At 63.1% G+C, this 13591-nt stretch overlaps 1 protein-coding gene across 3 annotated transcripts; it reads right to left on the reverse strand.

The window, feature by feature from the left end:
• Window positions 1-4557: 4557 nt before the first annotated feature.
• On the reverse strand, window positions 4558-13354 carry SNX11 (sorting nexin 11). Of its 3 annotated transcripts, none has more exons than XM_075911308.2 (7): window positions 13264-13354; window positions 9524-9575; window positions 8684-8770; window positions 7974-8074; window positions 7378-7476; window positions 6368-6580; window positions 4558-5516 (listed from the first exon to the last, which is right to left on the reverse strand). In XM_075911308.2, exons 2-7 carry the CDS (start codon window positions 9545-9547, stop codon window positions 5387-5389), a joined length of 654 nt encoding a protein of 217 aa, XP_075767423.2. In that variant the 5' UTR covers window positions 9548-9575; window positions 13264-13354; the 3' UTR covers window positions 4558-5386. The 3 variants fall into 3 exon arrangements, with proteins under 3 accessions (XP_075767423.2, XP_075767422.2, XP_075767425.1); XM_075911307.2 differs by having other exon boundaries at window positions 8684-8929; XM_075911310.2 differs by lacking the exon at window positions 4558-5516 and having other exon boundaries at window positions 6387-6525; window positions 8684-8929.
• Window positions 13355-13591: the final 237 nt, after the last annotated feature.

Consider the following 13591-nt stretch of genomic DNA (forward strand, 5'->3'; position numbering starts at 1 on the left):
CGGCCCGGAGCGGGCGGTGGGTCAGGCCTGGGAGCAGCCGCAGCCAGGCCGGAGGCAGGGACCTGGGGCGCAGATGGCGGCTCGTGCCTGCTGCCAGCCGCTCCTGCTGCACCGTGCAGGGCCAAACGCCGGAGGAGCCAGCTGTGCCTGGCAGCCACGTCGGCCCCGCCCCACCGGGCAGCCCAGCCGTCTCCCCCAGCTCCCGCCCCCCCAGCGGGCAGGGCAGAGGGCTGCGTGCAGGGCTGAGCGCGCCAATGGGGTGGGAGGCGAGCACCTGGGGGTGGCGAGCGAGTGGCCGAAACCGGCCACGAGGTGCCATGGCTCCGGCGGGGCGACGAGCCGAAACGCTCCGAGCCCGTTCGCAGGAGCAGGGGGGGGCAGAGTGGGGGGGCCTCCGGGCCAGGGGGCCGGGTGGGGCTGGACCTTGCACGCCCACCTGGGCTAGGTTGGGCTAAGGGCTGACATCCAGAGCTGTGAGGTGCCGACAGACTTTTCGGGTGGCTCCGGCGCCCAGGGGCGCGATCCTGCCTGGGGGAGGTGGCAGGCGATTTGCTGTAGCGGGCCCAGAAGTTCCTCGCCTCTGACTGAGTGTGGGGCACATGTGGGGTTGGGGGGGCAGCGCCTGCGGGGCACAGAGCCCCTCGCATTCGCGCTAGCACAGACCAGGTTTGGGGGGGGGCGTTCGCTGAGCACCCACAAGATGGTCCCATGCCCGGGGCTCCTGGAACCACCACGCCCTCCAGAGACAAGGGAGCCGTGGGGCCATGGCCCACCTGGGACCTGCTTTTTGGGCAGTGTCGATGCAACAGCTGCCACCATGGGGAGAGGGCGGGCTGCTCCAGGCCTTGGGCACGTAGATGCGCCAGTAATGGCAATACTGATACTACGGCGCCACATGCCCGCTCTTTTTTTTAATCCATGTGTGGAATAAATTTTGTTCTGTGCACCGAGGCATGGGCAGCTGTGCACCAGCAGGAGACACACAGGCTGCCTGGTAAGCTCCCAAGGTGCCCAGAGTGGACCTGCAGAGCAGCTGGGCTGGAGGAACCCCCTGCCCCATCCCCGCCGGGTCCTGGTAAGCTGGGGCCACGTGGATAAGGGGCGTCCTGCCTGTTCCCCTCCTAGCCGGGCCGGTTTGCTGTGTCCATGGCAGGGAACGCATAGCAGAGGTGGGCAAGGCCTGGTAGACCCAGCAGGGCCCCGGGCCAGGGAGCTAGGGCCTGTGGGTCGGGGGGAAGCCGGGTCGCTAGCAGGCTTGGCGCGTGTGCTGCTGCTGGGACAGGCGTTTGCTACGGGGGCGCTGCACAGGGAGCGGGTTAAGCAGGGCCTGGCTGCCTCGTATCACGCACTGGGAGGGCTCAAAAGGACAGGTCCCCTCCCCCTTTTGAACAGCTGTTCTGGAGACATAGTTGTGCCTCCTGGTGCAGCCGGGTGCAGCGATTCTGCGGCTGTGTTGGCCTTTCCCTGCTGGCAGGTGTCGGCGTGATGCTCCGCAGGGAGGAGGGGGGGGGCCAGCAGCCTCATAGGGCCCCAGAGGCAGTGAAGAGTGCGGGGGAGACAGGAAGGGAAATCGGGTGAGCTGATCCTTGGTTGGATGGCGGGTTGCTTTTGCTGAACGTCCGCGCAAATCTCTGCCCCGGTCTGCCTGAGTCTGCAGGCAGCCCAGCTCGGTCACGCAGGTGCACATGGTCCCCATTCAGCTCAATGGGGCGTCGACTCTGAAACCTAATGACAACGACTTTACGCTTTTGTTAACGCTTTCATGGCTGCTCAGCGCTAATGGGGGCAGAGCTGGGCTGCTGGGTGGAGCAGGTGCGACTCTCACACCTCCCTGGGGTAGGGTGATCTGAGCAGCAGCTACTGACGAAAGAACCTGACCCTGCTCTCCCTGCAGCCTGGGGCGGGAGCAGCACTGCCTGGCAGCCCGAGGAATAGGGGCACGGGCAACCAGGATGCCTGGGTTCATCCGCCATGTCCCCAGGACCCCCTCCCCTCTGCGCGCCGTGATTGGTCTGTCTGCACGAGGGGCTTAGAGCGCGTGGGCTGCACATGGACCGCCTCAGCCGTGAGCGGGCAGAGCACACGTAGAACTCCCCAGCCAGCACCGCGGCTCCCCACGTTATACGCGGGCCCAGCTGGCTCTTCCCCGGCCCAGCAAGGACTCCCCCTTCCCGCTCCCTCGGCACGGCCCCTCCCCATCCCACTTCTTGGGGGGCTAGGAGACTCTTCATTAGCAGTAGAGGGCCTAGGACACACAGCCCTTGTGATTCCACCCGAGAGCGCGCAGTGGTGACCCATTTGCTCCTGAAAAGTGGCAGGGGCTGGAACTGAAAGCAGGGCACTTTCTGCGGCCTGGCACACAGGAGACTTTGCGGGGTGGGTGGGGGAGAGAAGAGAGGGGGACTAGCTCAGCTCTGCTCCAGGTAACTAGGTCCCTGGCCAAGGGCCGGGGGGGGGGGGGGGCGGTGCCCAGCCCCCCACCGTCTCAGCACTAAATTGTAGGGCTGGGGAGTCCTCTGTACGGCAGCCAGCTGGCTCTGGGCAGCAGCTTCCCCGTGGGCAGGTGAAACGCCGGCGGCAGAGGCAGCAGGTGGCACCTGGCTGGAATTCGGCTGGGGCTGGGCCAGGCGATGGGGGGGCGGTTAGAGCTGGGGGGAGGTACATGTGCTGTAATTTGTTTGCCCAGGCCCCCACGTCTGCAGGGGGCCGGGCTGAACGTTCGCCAGCCCCGGGAACCCAACGCCCCCGACCGGCACGAGGGCTGGACCGAGCGTGAACGAGCCACCCCGGGAGCAGCCACGGCGGAGGGACGGGCCTGCCCCCCATTTCCTGCACCGCTCATGCCCCACCCTTCCCAGGTGCCGCCCCGGGGCCAGATCCGCCCCCCCCAGCCTTAGGCAGCCAGCGCTGGCGCTCCATCCCTGCACCCACCCCCCCAAGCCCCCTTCCAGACAGCCCCCTCCCACACACTGAACCCCCTCATTTTTGGCCCCACACCAGATTATGGGGGGGCCCCACACAATCTATCCATCCGGCCCCTTCCCCCAGAACTCTGCTGGGTGAGGGGAATACGGGGGCCACATCAGTGAGGTATTTTGGGGGGGTTCTGTGGGTCAGCAGCCCTCAAACCCCAAAGAAACCCCCCCCCCCAGGGATTCAGTTCCCACCCCCCCGGCCAAGGGAGGTGCGTTTGCGGCAGGATTGATAATTAGCACAGAGCTTGGGCAGCGGCTCTAGAAATCGTTTTGTCTGCCCCCAAGCTGCAGCCAGCTCTGGGGGGGGGGGGAGAGTAGGTGAAGCAGCAGGCAGGAGGGGAGGGGAGGGGAGGGGAGGGGAGCCGCCCCAGGAAAAGGGAGGAGGCTGCGGCCAACCCAGCCAGCTTGGGAGGGAAGGGGGGGGGTGCAGGTGGAGGGGCAAGCCCCAGGGCAGCGCTCGGCCGGGGAGCCCCAGTGGGCCGGCCTGGCGCTTGGGGCTGGGGAGCCGAGCCAGCCTGCTCCAGGCTGGAAGTTTCGAGAGCTGAGCGGTAGGCACAGCTGGCCTCCCAGCTGCACCATTTGGAGCTGTGCGCTCATGAATATGCATGAGGCAGCCCCAACCAATCGGCAGAGCAGCCCCCATTCGGGAGCATCTGTCGGGGTTTTTAAATGAACTTCGTGTGACATTTTAGCTTCGCCTCTGCAGGCTGCACCCCCCCCCCACACCCCCACGTCGCACAGGGGCACGGAAAAACTTCAACCCCCCAGGGTCTGGGGGAACCCGCCTGCCCCCCGCGTTACGGGGGCGCTGCACCCAGCCCCGGCAGCAACACCCCAAGAGCCCCGGTGGCACCTGCCAACCCAGCCCCCGCAGGAGACAAACCAGGCACCTCCAAGGGGGCCCGGCTCCACCAGCAAGTGCTGGGAGGGAAACCGAGTCCAGCCTCACAACGCATCATGGGTTGTGTTCCTGCCTTTCCCCCAGCCCCCGCCTCTCCCCGGAGCGCTGGGCTACAGCCCGGCCCGGCCCCTCACCCGGGTGCCAGCTTATGCTGGTTCTGAGCCCCCGGGAGCAAGGTCAGCCCTGGGGAGGGGTTGGTAGACTCCATCGCAGCTTCCGCCAGCCCCTTCCCTCCCTGCCCCACGCTACATGCGTGCACCCCACACGTTCTACCGGCCGGCTTCTCCCCTGCAATGGTTTCTGCCCCCGCCCCGGGGATCCCGCCGTACAAAAACCCGCTAGCGCCGCTCTCCCGCCCCACGGAGCCAGAGACGCAGGCTCATGCCCGGCAGAGCCGCCAACCTGCCCCACAGAGCCAGACCCCTCCGTCCGGCAGCCCCCCCCTCCCCGAGAGCCACCCCAGAGGTAAGTCAGATCCGGACAGGCTGGGCAGCAGGAAAAGCCCTTTCTTCCCCCACAGCAGCCGTGGGCCAATGCAACCGGCGCAGGGATCGGCTCTGGGGTGCCTCCCCCTGCCCCACGGCCGCTGCTTAAACCGATGCAGCAGCCCCATTATTCCCCTCTACCCCCCGCAATCCATGACTGCCCCCCCCTCCCTCTCCGCCAGAGAAGTCACCAGCGTCTCGTGCAGCCCACGTTTATTCCCGGCCCAGGGCTCGGCCGTGACGCCAGCAGGGGCTGGTGGAAAGGTGCAGGGAGCCGCAGGGTAAACGGGGCCGACGGCCCGAGAGCAGAGGCCCCGGTGGGAGCTGCCCGTTGGCGACTGGGGGACTTTTGGCCTCTGTCCTGCTCTGCCCCCTGGCTGCCTCGGGGGCTCACCTGCCTCCCCTTCCCCCCTTGGCTAGGAAGCTCTGGCAGGCCTGGGCTAGCCCCAAAGCTTCGCTCTCCGGCCGGGAAGCCCTGGTTTGGGGGTCCTATCCGAGAGGGGAGCCCCCTTCTGGCCTCATCGTCCCACCACAACACGTGCCCCCACCCCCGCTTCCTGGCGCCCCTCCCCGGCAGAGGGGATTGCAGCCGCATGCCGAGCCGAGCCAGGAGGCGGGGTCCAGGCTGCTGGTCCCACACGGCCGGTTTCTCCGCGGGAAATGCTACAAAGCCCCAGGTCTAGGCTGCTGCCGGGCAAGGAGGGAGCCAGGAAACATCTCAGGCAGGATCTGTGCACCCCCCGCCCCTGCCCCGCCCCCCGGCTCCCAGGGACGAAGCGAGCTGGCTCTGTGTTCCAGCTGCCCACCCCGCCCACGAGCAGGACACCCCCTTGGGGAGAATCAACTCCGGCTCTAAGCTCCGGTTCCCTTCTCACAGCCCCGGACCCCTCCCAGGACAAGCCGGGGGCAGGAAGTGGGCGCGAGCTGCGGGCAGAGGGGCGGGGAGGCCGAACGTGCCCGGCCCCAATCGCGCACCCACGGGAGCCCTCGGCTGCCAGCCCAGTCTCTCGGCAGGGCACCCCGGCTCACTCCGCCGCCAGCGGCTCCGTGGGAGAGGCCAGGCCGTCCGAGGGGTCGTCTTCCAGGCCGAAGTCGCTCCAGGGCAACGGGGCGTCCAGGGAGCTCCGGCCAGGGGGGCTTGCGAGACCAGCGCCGCTGGGGAGAGGAGCAGGAGAGGCGGATGGAGGAGGGGGCTCAAGGCAAGAGGCGGGCCTGGCTTTGCACCCCCGCCCGCCCCGCGCAACAGCTGGGGGGGCAGAGGAGGGCGCCAGCCCCTTGCTCATTCCACCCTCCCCCAGCTCCCGGGACGGCCGGCACCAAGCAGCCAGCGGTGCTAGGACCCCAGCGCCCTCCAGCTGGCCCCACCTGAGCAATGGGGCCCCGCCTCCCCCGATTCTGCTTCCCTGGAGGGGAGAGAGCAGCTTCCTTTCTGCCCCTCCCCCTTCCCTTTCCCTGCCTCTTCTCCACGTGGAGCCTCCTCCGCAGCTGGTCCTAGAGCAGGACAGGTGCAGCCTGCAGAGCCAGCCACCTGTGCCCCCCCCCTCCACCCGCATGGCCCCGGCACAGAGCCCTCAGATGGGGGGAGATCTGTCGGTGCGGCCCCAAACGGACACGGAGGGAAGGGGGGGGAAGGCTCCGGCCTGGGGGGGCACGAGAAATCTCTGCTGGGCCTGGGCAGAGCCTCGCCAGGACTGATCGCCCCCCCCCATCGTGCTCTGTCTGCCGGGAAGGGAGGGGGGAGGAGAGAAGAGAGAACACCCAGAGCCGGCCGGGACGAGCCCCGGGCTCCGAGGGGCTGGGGATCGTGGGAACTCGAGCTCCATCCCTCTTGGGCAGAGCGGCGGCGAAGCGGCGCCAAGGCCCCTAGCCACGTGCCCAGCGAGGCTGTGGCGGGCTCCCCGCTTTGCCGGCTGGCAAGCACAGATCTGCGCCCAGAAGAGGAAGGGGCTTGGGTCCTGGCCCAGTTCCAGCTACGCCAGCCCCCGAGCGGCAAACCCCTCCGGTACCTGCCGGAGAGTCCTGCCCCGGCCATGAGAGCAGGGCGGGGGTCTTCCTCCTGCACCCAGCCGCAGTTGGACATGGCGTAGCGGAGGATGGCCTCCGTGACGGTCAGGGGGCTCCGGCCCTGCACGCACGCCTCGATCTCGGGCACCGGCAGCTGGCTCTGCAGGAAGAGATGCAACTGGCTGTCGGACAGGAGAACCACGTTCTGCACCACCCTGGAGAGAGACAGGCAGGGAGGGGTCACTGCAGAACGGGCCAGAGCCCCCAGGGCTGGGACACAACACGGGCAGGGAAGGGCCCTGCTAAAAATGATCCGGAGCATTTCCATCCTCCCCCCACCCCTTCTGGACCTTTGAGACCTCCACCCTAAGAGGAGACTCGGGGGGACAGGATGGACGTCTATACAATCATGACTGGTGTGGAAAAAGTGAATAAGGGAAAGTGATTGACTTGTTCCCATAACACCAGAACTAGGGGTCGGCCAAGGAAACGAACGGGTAGCACATTAACAAACAAAAGGAAGTGTTTCTTCCTGCAGCGCACTGTTAACCTGTGGAACTTCTTGCTAGAGGAGGGCGTGAAGACCAGGATTTCAACAGGGTCCAAAAAAAGAACCAGGAAAGTTCATGGAGAATAGGTCCATAATGGCTGTTAGCCAGGATGGGCAGGGAGGGTGTCCCGAGACTTTGTCTGTCAAGGGCTGGGAATGGGCGACAGGAGGGATCACGGGATGGTTCCCTGTTCTGTTCACTCCCTCCGGGGCACCTGGCATTGGCCACTGTGGGCCGACAGGACACTGGGCTGGATGGACCTTTGGTCTGAGCCAGTCTGGACGCTCTTATGGCTCCAGGCTCCCTGGTGCTAACGCTCCTCCCCAGCTGCCCCACACGCCCGGCACTAGGAGGCAGGCTCCTGTCCTGCGGGGAAGCAGAGCTCTGGGGTGGAACAGCCCCGCCCCACTGAGGCTCTGGGCTGCACGGCCAAGTCGGAGAGCTGCCCCCCCGCCACTCACTTCTCCAGGAACTGCTGCAGCCCCTGCCTCCGCTTCTCAATGAACTCATCCGTGCTGCCGGCGAAGAGGGTCGACTTCCCGGGCAGCTCCGGGACGGGCCTGCGGGAGCAGAGAAAGGACACAGCTCGGTGCCTGCAGGGCCCATGTCGCGGCACGAGGGGACCAGGCTCATGCAACCAGCCGAGCGTTTTCACCCAGCGCCGCCCTTCGGAGAGGGGGGAGCCCCCGGGCCCAGCGCTAGTCGCCTGTCCGAGCCCGGCTCCAGCAGGCAGGATACACCCGGGGGAAGGAGAGGGCAGTCTCCAAGGAGGCGAGCGCTTCAGGTGCAGCACTCAAGGCAGCTACATTGGTGCTGGGCACCTGCTCACTCCAGCCCCGCAGGACTGGCCCCCGGGCCACCAGACTTTCCCCACCCCACGGAGGAGTCGGAGGTTGGCTGCCCCCACCCATCCCAAGTCTTACGGGCCCGTTTGTACAGCCCCAGCTCTCCTCTGCCTACACGGCTTCCTCCGGAGGGCCAGGAGCCCCTCCCCGCCAGGCTCAGGGGATGCTGGGGTCGGGGTGCAGGGGGCCAAGGAGGAATTTCACCCCCTTACACTAAGCCAGCGTTTTTCTGGAGCTGCTTCCTCAGCCACACGAACTCGCGGTATCGTCTGCGCACACACGACGTCTTGGCCGTGAAGGCTTTGCTGTTGGTCTGTGAAAGGAGACGCGAGAGGAGGGGAAAGGTCAGAGGCAGCTTCTTGTAGGGTGCCTGGGGGCAGCGGGGGGGGGGGGCAGATGCCAGCTCATTCTTCCCATATGGCCCTGCTGCCCCAGGCGACCGGCCCTGACAGGTGTCTAACCCCCCTAGGCAATTTATTCCAGCATTTAACCTCCCCCGCCAGGAAGTTTTTCCTAATGACCAACCTGAACCTCCCCTACTGCCATGTAATCACTTGTGATGACCAGACAGATGCCCGCAGAGGCGGCTTCCCTCCGGGAAATGACCGAAGGATCGGCTAGGTAAAGCAGAGCTAACGGCCCAGTGCCGAGCAAGCGCAACGCAGCCGCCTCTGCAGCGGTAGGGGATCAGACGGTGTTAACGACAAAACGGGATTTCGGCCAAGGATCCGTTTCGTGGGATCGTTAACCTCGGCGCAGACAGGGCCCTCCCACCTCCGAGGCCCCATGCGACACCCTCCCCCAGCGCCGGCTGCATCGGGCTCCAAGCAAGGAGAGGCCGAGTGGGGCGCGCTGGGATTTGAACCGGCCGGAGGGCGGCTGCCACGGGGCAGAGTCGGCGTCACGGCCGCGCGGTGCTTACGTGCAGGAAGATCTTGTAATCCACGTAGGAATTCCAGGAGCCTTCGTTCTGGATCCGAGGGTCCTGAACACGCACCGTGGTCAGCTCCTGAGGGCAGAGACGCGAGGCCTCACTCCACGGAGATGCTGCCAACAGCCACGCACAGCAGCCTGTTCCGCATTTCCTGCCACCCCCAGCAGAGCGGCACCTTCGGGCCAATGCTGCTGCCTTGGGCCAGGTCCACACAAGGGGGCAACGTCCAGCTAGCTACACAAGTAGGGTCTCTGCAGTCGAGTTACCACAAGAGAAACTCCCCCCTCCCCCCCCCCGACTCCCCTTATTCTTCTCCACCCAGTGGCAGACCAGAGTCCACAGGAGCGCAATCAGTGCTCAATTTAGCAGGTCTTTGCTAGACCCACTAAATCAAGCCCCGAGAGATGGAGCCCGCAGCACCTATACCAGGGCAGCATAGACAAGGCCCTGGAGAAGTTGGGTACACAATTTTGGGAGCACCGGATTCGGAAGGGTAAAGGGTCCAAATCACTCTGAGCTTCATTCGACCTGGGGTTCGCCAAATTAGAGATCTCCCATCCCCCTCCTACCCTTAAAGGCTCACACTGCAGGAGCTGTGTTATGCAGACCACTCCTGCCCTGCGCACCCCAACAGTACCCCCACAAGCCCTGCTTACCAGCTAAGGGATCCCCTCCTCTTCCCCGTACGCGTAGCACCAGCTTAGCGAGCGCTAACGCACTCACCACTACGATTCGATCTTTGACAGACTTCAAAGGCTCCCTGTGTCCCCCAACCTGCCAGCCCCCCCAGCCAGAACAGAAGACGGCAGAAACTCCCGAGCGCCTTACTTCTTGCTCTTGATTCTCCAACATCCTACAGCCAGAGCCCAGAGGGAATCATCTGTCCAGACAAAACCAAACAGACCCGCAGTTAGAGGAGTCAGATCCAAGTGACAGGTGCCTGCACTTATTACAGGGACCCCCCCATTCCTTCCTGCCCTCCACAGTCCCCAAATCTCCCCCAGCAGAGATTCTGTACCCCCTTCCCCTCCAGCAGAGCTCCCTGTTTTCCCCCTGCTCAGTCCCACAGCTGGGTGGGCCGTTCGCCGCCCCATGCCAGAGACATCACGGCCCTATCTCCCTCCTCCCCATTGATCCTGCCCTCTGGGAGATTGGTCACTCAGGGTGCGGAGGCCAAGGAAGTGGAGAAGAGGGACGGCCCTCTCGTGGGCTGATTAGAACAGGAGACCCGAAGGGAAGGAATAAACAGGCTGGCGAGAGGTGACGAGTGCGTTTCCTGTGCTGGGACCAAGTCCTATTCAACACATTCATACGTGATAAACAACGAGGCAGCTACATTTGCTGCAGATACAAAACTGCTCCAGTCCAACGCTTCAGACGGGGTCTCACCAACTGGGCAACACAATGGCAGAGGCAATTCATTGTTGACAAAGGCAAAGTGACACACATTGGAAAACATCCTCCCCACTAGACATATAAAGCGATGGGGAACTCAATTAGCTCAGCGAGATCTTGGAGTCACTGTGGATAGTTCTTGGAAAACCTCCACTCAAGATGCAGCAGCCGTCAAAAAAGGAAGCTTAAAAACATAACCCTTCCAGACACACTTTAAGCCTCAGGATTTTTAACCTGATCTCATGATTTTTAAACAGTTGCAGCTGGCAACGCTGATTAAGGGGGTCTTCACTGTTTCGCTAAATCAGTATTTTAAATCAAATTAAAATTCAACTAATTCAGCCTTGCATACAGGCTGGGCCTTAGCTGTGTCCTGAACTAGAAAAGAAGCCTGGCCGGCCTCTCTGGAAGTGGCTTATTTGTGCCTTAAAAAATAAAGACAACTGGATTGGTTCTTTTGCTGGAGAATTTCCTAAATGACTTAAGTGTTTGCTGCGGGGAGGGGGGGGGGTGTCTCTCCTCTTTTTCCTCCTCAATTGACAGGGTGTGTTTGCCTCCCAAGTGTTTGTTGAGTAAGTGTTTCAAAATCCCTGGGTTGGTTTTTTTGTTGTTGTTTTTTTTTAAACGGTCTGAATAAAAATTTCCACCACCCGCACACTCTCTTCCTGCAGCCCACACACGGGGTTTGGCCGACAGGTCACTTCTGTCTAGAAATCCCCACTGGTTTTTACCTGCGCCGCTAAACTGGTGTTGGTCCAGCCTCATTTAACCAGTTCCCAATTCCCCCAGTAACTGGGATACCGAGACTCCAGTCCCCGCACAGAGCTAGGCAAGACCGAAGAAAATCTTTGGGGCTGGCTTGGCAGAAAAGAAGAGAGCACATCCAGTTTCATTGCTCCTTCATTCCACGAGGAGTAACGGTAGTTGGAATTAGGATCTTTAATTCGAACTACCTACTCCGTGCCGCGTGTAGCTGCGGGCACGGAGTTCGGACTAAGGGGGATTTAAAAATGGCGGTGCCCGGGAACATGCAAATGAAGCCCAGGATATTTAAATCCCAGGCTTCATTTGCAACTCCGCTTGCCCTCATTACCCTACCTTGCTCGAACTAACAAGCTAGCGTAGACGTACCCTTACAGAGTTCAACACCTGGGACTAGGTTCTCAGAATCAGCTCTGAATTAAACAAAGGCTGTTAAGAGGCGGGTAATTCACTAATCACGTAGTCAATACAATTTTTATCCACTACACGATTAGTGGATCAGGGAAGGCCTGCTCAGTCCCGGCTCACGCCAGGTCCAGGACCTACCCCCGCTGCGGCTCGGCAGGCAGCCTGGCTCGCACTACATTTAAAATGCAGAGCTGCAGCGGGGGTAGCCCCCGGACCCAGCATGAACCAGGGGCGGGGGAGGGCCCCCTTTGTGGCAGCCTCCCCTCCCCAAAGCTACTAGAACTCTGGCCTTTGCTCCATAGCTTTGCAGTTGCGGTGGGGGAGAACCAGGGAGCTGTTTGTTGGAAAGCAACATCCAAGACTCCACTAACCTGGCCAGCCTGTTTCGCGGGCTGGAATTGTAATAACGAAAGAGAACTTGCCACCTGGTAGGGACCAGGGATGTGAAATATCGGTTAATTGAATAGTCGTTTAACCTCATGAATTCTTATCGGTTACTCACGTTGCAGTGGGGGAGGCCTAGGTTGGAGATTAGGACAAACTATTTCCCGAGGCGGGTGGGGAAGCGCTGGGCTGGGTTCCCTAGGGAGGGGGTGGAATCTCCATCCCTAGACGTGTTTAAGTCTCAGCTTGACCAAGCCCTGGCTGGGTTGGCTGAGTTGGGTTGGTCCTGCTTTGGGCAGGGGGCTGGACTTGATGACTCCTGAGGTCTCTTCCAGCTCTATGATTCTATGATACTCGACTGTTTTATAGTCCCCAGGGTAGGGGCCGGCAGCCAGTACAATCCGGCCCTACTCCCAAGGAGGCAGCAGCGTGGGGTGCCAGGCGGGAGCTGGTCAGTGAGGGGAGCCAGTTTAAAAACCAGCTCCCCTCACAAACCGGCTGCCTGTCGCCCCGCACAGTAGCCTCCGATACAGCAGCAGCAGCCGCCCCGTCTGGGGGTGTGCGTCTGATCTCCCAGACCTAGAATGAGCCAGAACTGAGCCGGGCTACCTGCCCGCCTGGCTCCTCATACACTTTAAATGCAGAGTCACAGCAGGGGGAGGTCCAGAATCCGGCGCAAGCCAGGACGGAGCCAGGTCTATAGCACTAACCTCTAAGCTTTTGCTGACCGGTTAGTCAACTCTACAATTCCCTCCCTAGCAGGGACCACTCCTGGCCATGCTATGGACAGGGAAGGGGCACCCACCCAAGAGCAGGTTTCAAAGGCAGAGCCAAGCAGGGACTCCCCTGTTAGTCACAGGAGGAGCAATGACAATAGAACAGTAACAGCATCTCTCTGGCCTCGTTCCTAGCTGTGCGGCTCGGCTTCTATTTCTACAGGCTGCCTATCCCGCACCCAGAGGCCAGCTGGGAGCGGAGCACTGGTGGGGCGCTACATTCTGGAGAAGCTACAGAATTTGCCCCACCCCCTGGAAAAGAGAACAGCCCCCCCCCCCCACCAGAGTTGCCTGGGAGCTGGGTGCTTGCATGGCCACCCAAGAGAGAGTCAGGTGCCACCCAGCTGATTAGCAGAGCGCCCACAGCGCCAGCATGGGTTTTCTACTGGCAGTGCACATCCACACATGCCTGGGTGCACATAACAAAATGTATTCCACACATGGATGGAAAACGTTAAGAGGGAACATTGCCCACCACCACCACCACCACCCCCCCCCCCCCCTCCCCCCTCACCCCCCCCCCAGTGCCCCCCTCCCATGCCCCCCTCCCCTCCTCCACCCCCCCCCCCCCCCCCACTCTGGACATGGTTCCCTCCCTTACCCAATGCCCCCCTCCCCTCCTCTGCACATGGTTCCTTCCCCTCTCCCCTACCCCCCCCAACATGCCCCCCCCCCCCCCCCACTCCCCTCCCCTCTGCCCCCCTCCCCTCCTCTGCACATGGTTCCTCCTTCTCCCCCCCCCCCCCACGGTTCCCGCCCCTCTCCCCCCACTCTGGCCATGGCTGCCTCCCCCCTACCCCAGCGCCCCCCGCTCTGGAGACCGCCCCTGCCCCGGCTCCTCACCGCTTCCCGCAGGACAGGCGTCTGCAGCCGGCGCGGCCCCTTTAAGAGGTGAAGGGCTGGTCCCGGCCCCTTATAGCCACGCTCAGGGGCTCCTTCCGGTGCGGTCCCGGGGCAGGCTGGGAGTTGTAGTTCTAGCCCCTCCGCTCCCCCCCCCCCCCCCCACGCCCTCTACCCCGAGGGGGATGCAGATGCAAACAAGCCCGAGGCCAAGCTGAGAGCAGAGCGAAGAGGGGGCCAGCGGGAGGAAGGGGGAGGAGGATGAGGAGGGAGGGAGCTGGAGAAGAGGGGTGCATGGGAGGCACAGGGGTCTGGGTGTGCAGGGTGGTCC

This window comes from Pelodiscus sinensis, chromosome 29, assembly GCF_052426305.1.
Source record: "Pelodiscus sinensis isolate ZL-2025 chromosome 29, ASM5242630v1, whole genome shotgun sequence".
NCBI classification, from domain to species: domain Eukaryota; kingdom Metazoa; phylum Chordata; order Testudines; family Trionychidae; genus Pelodiscus; species Pelodiscus sinensis.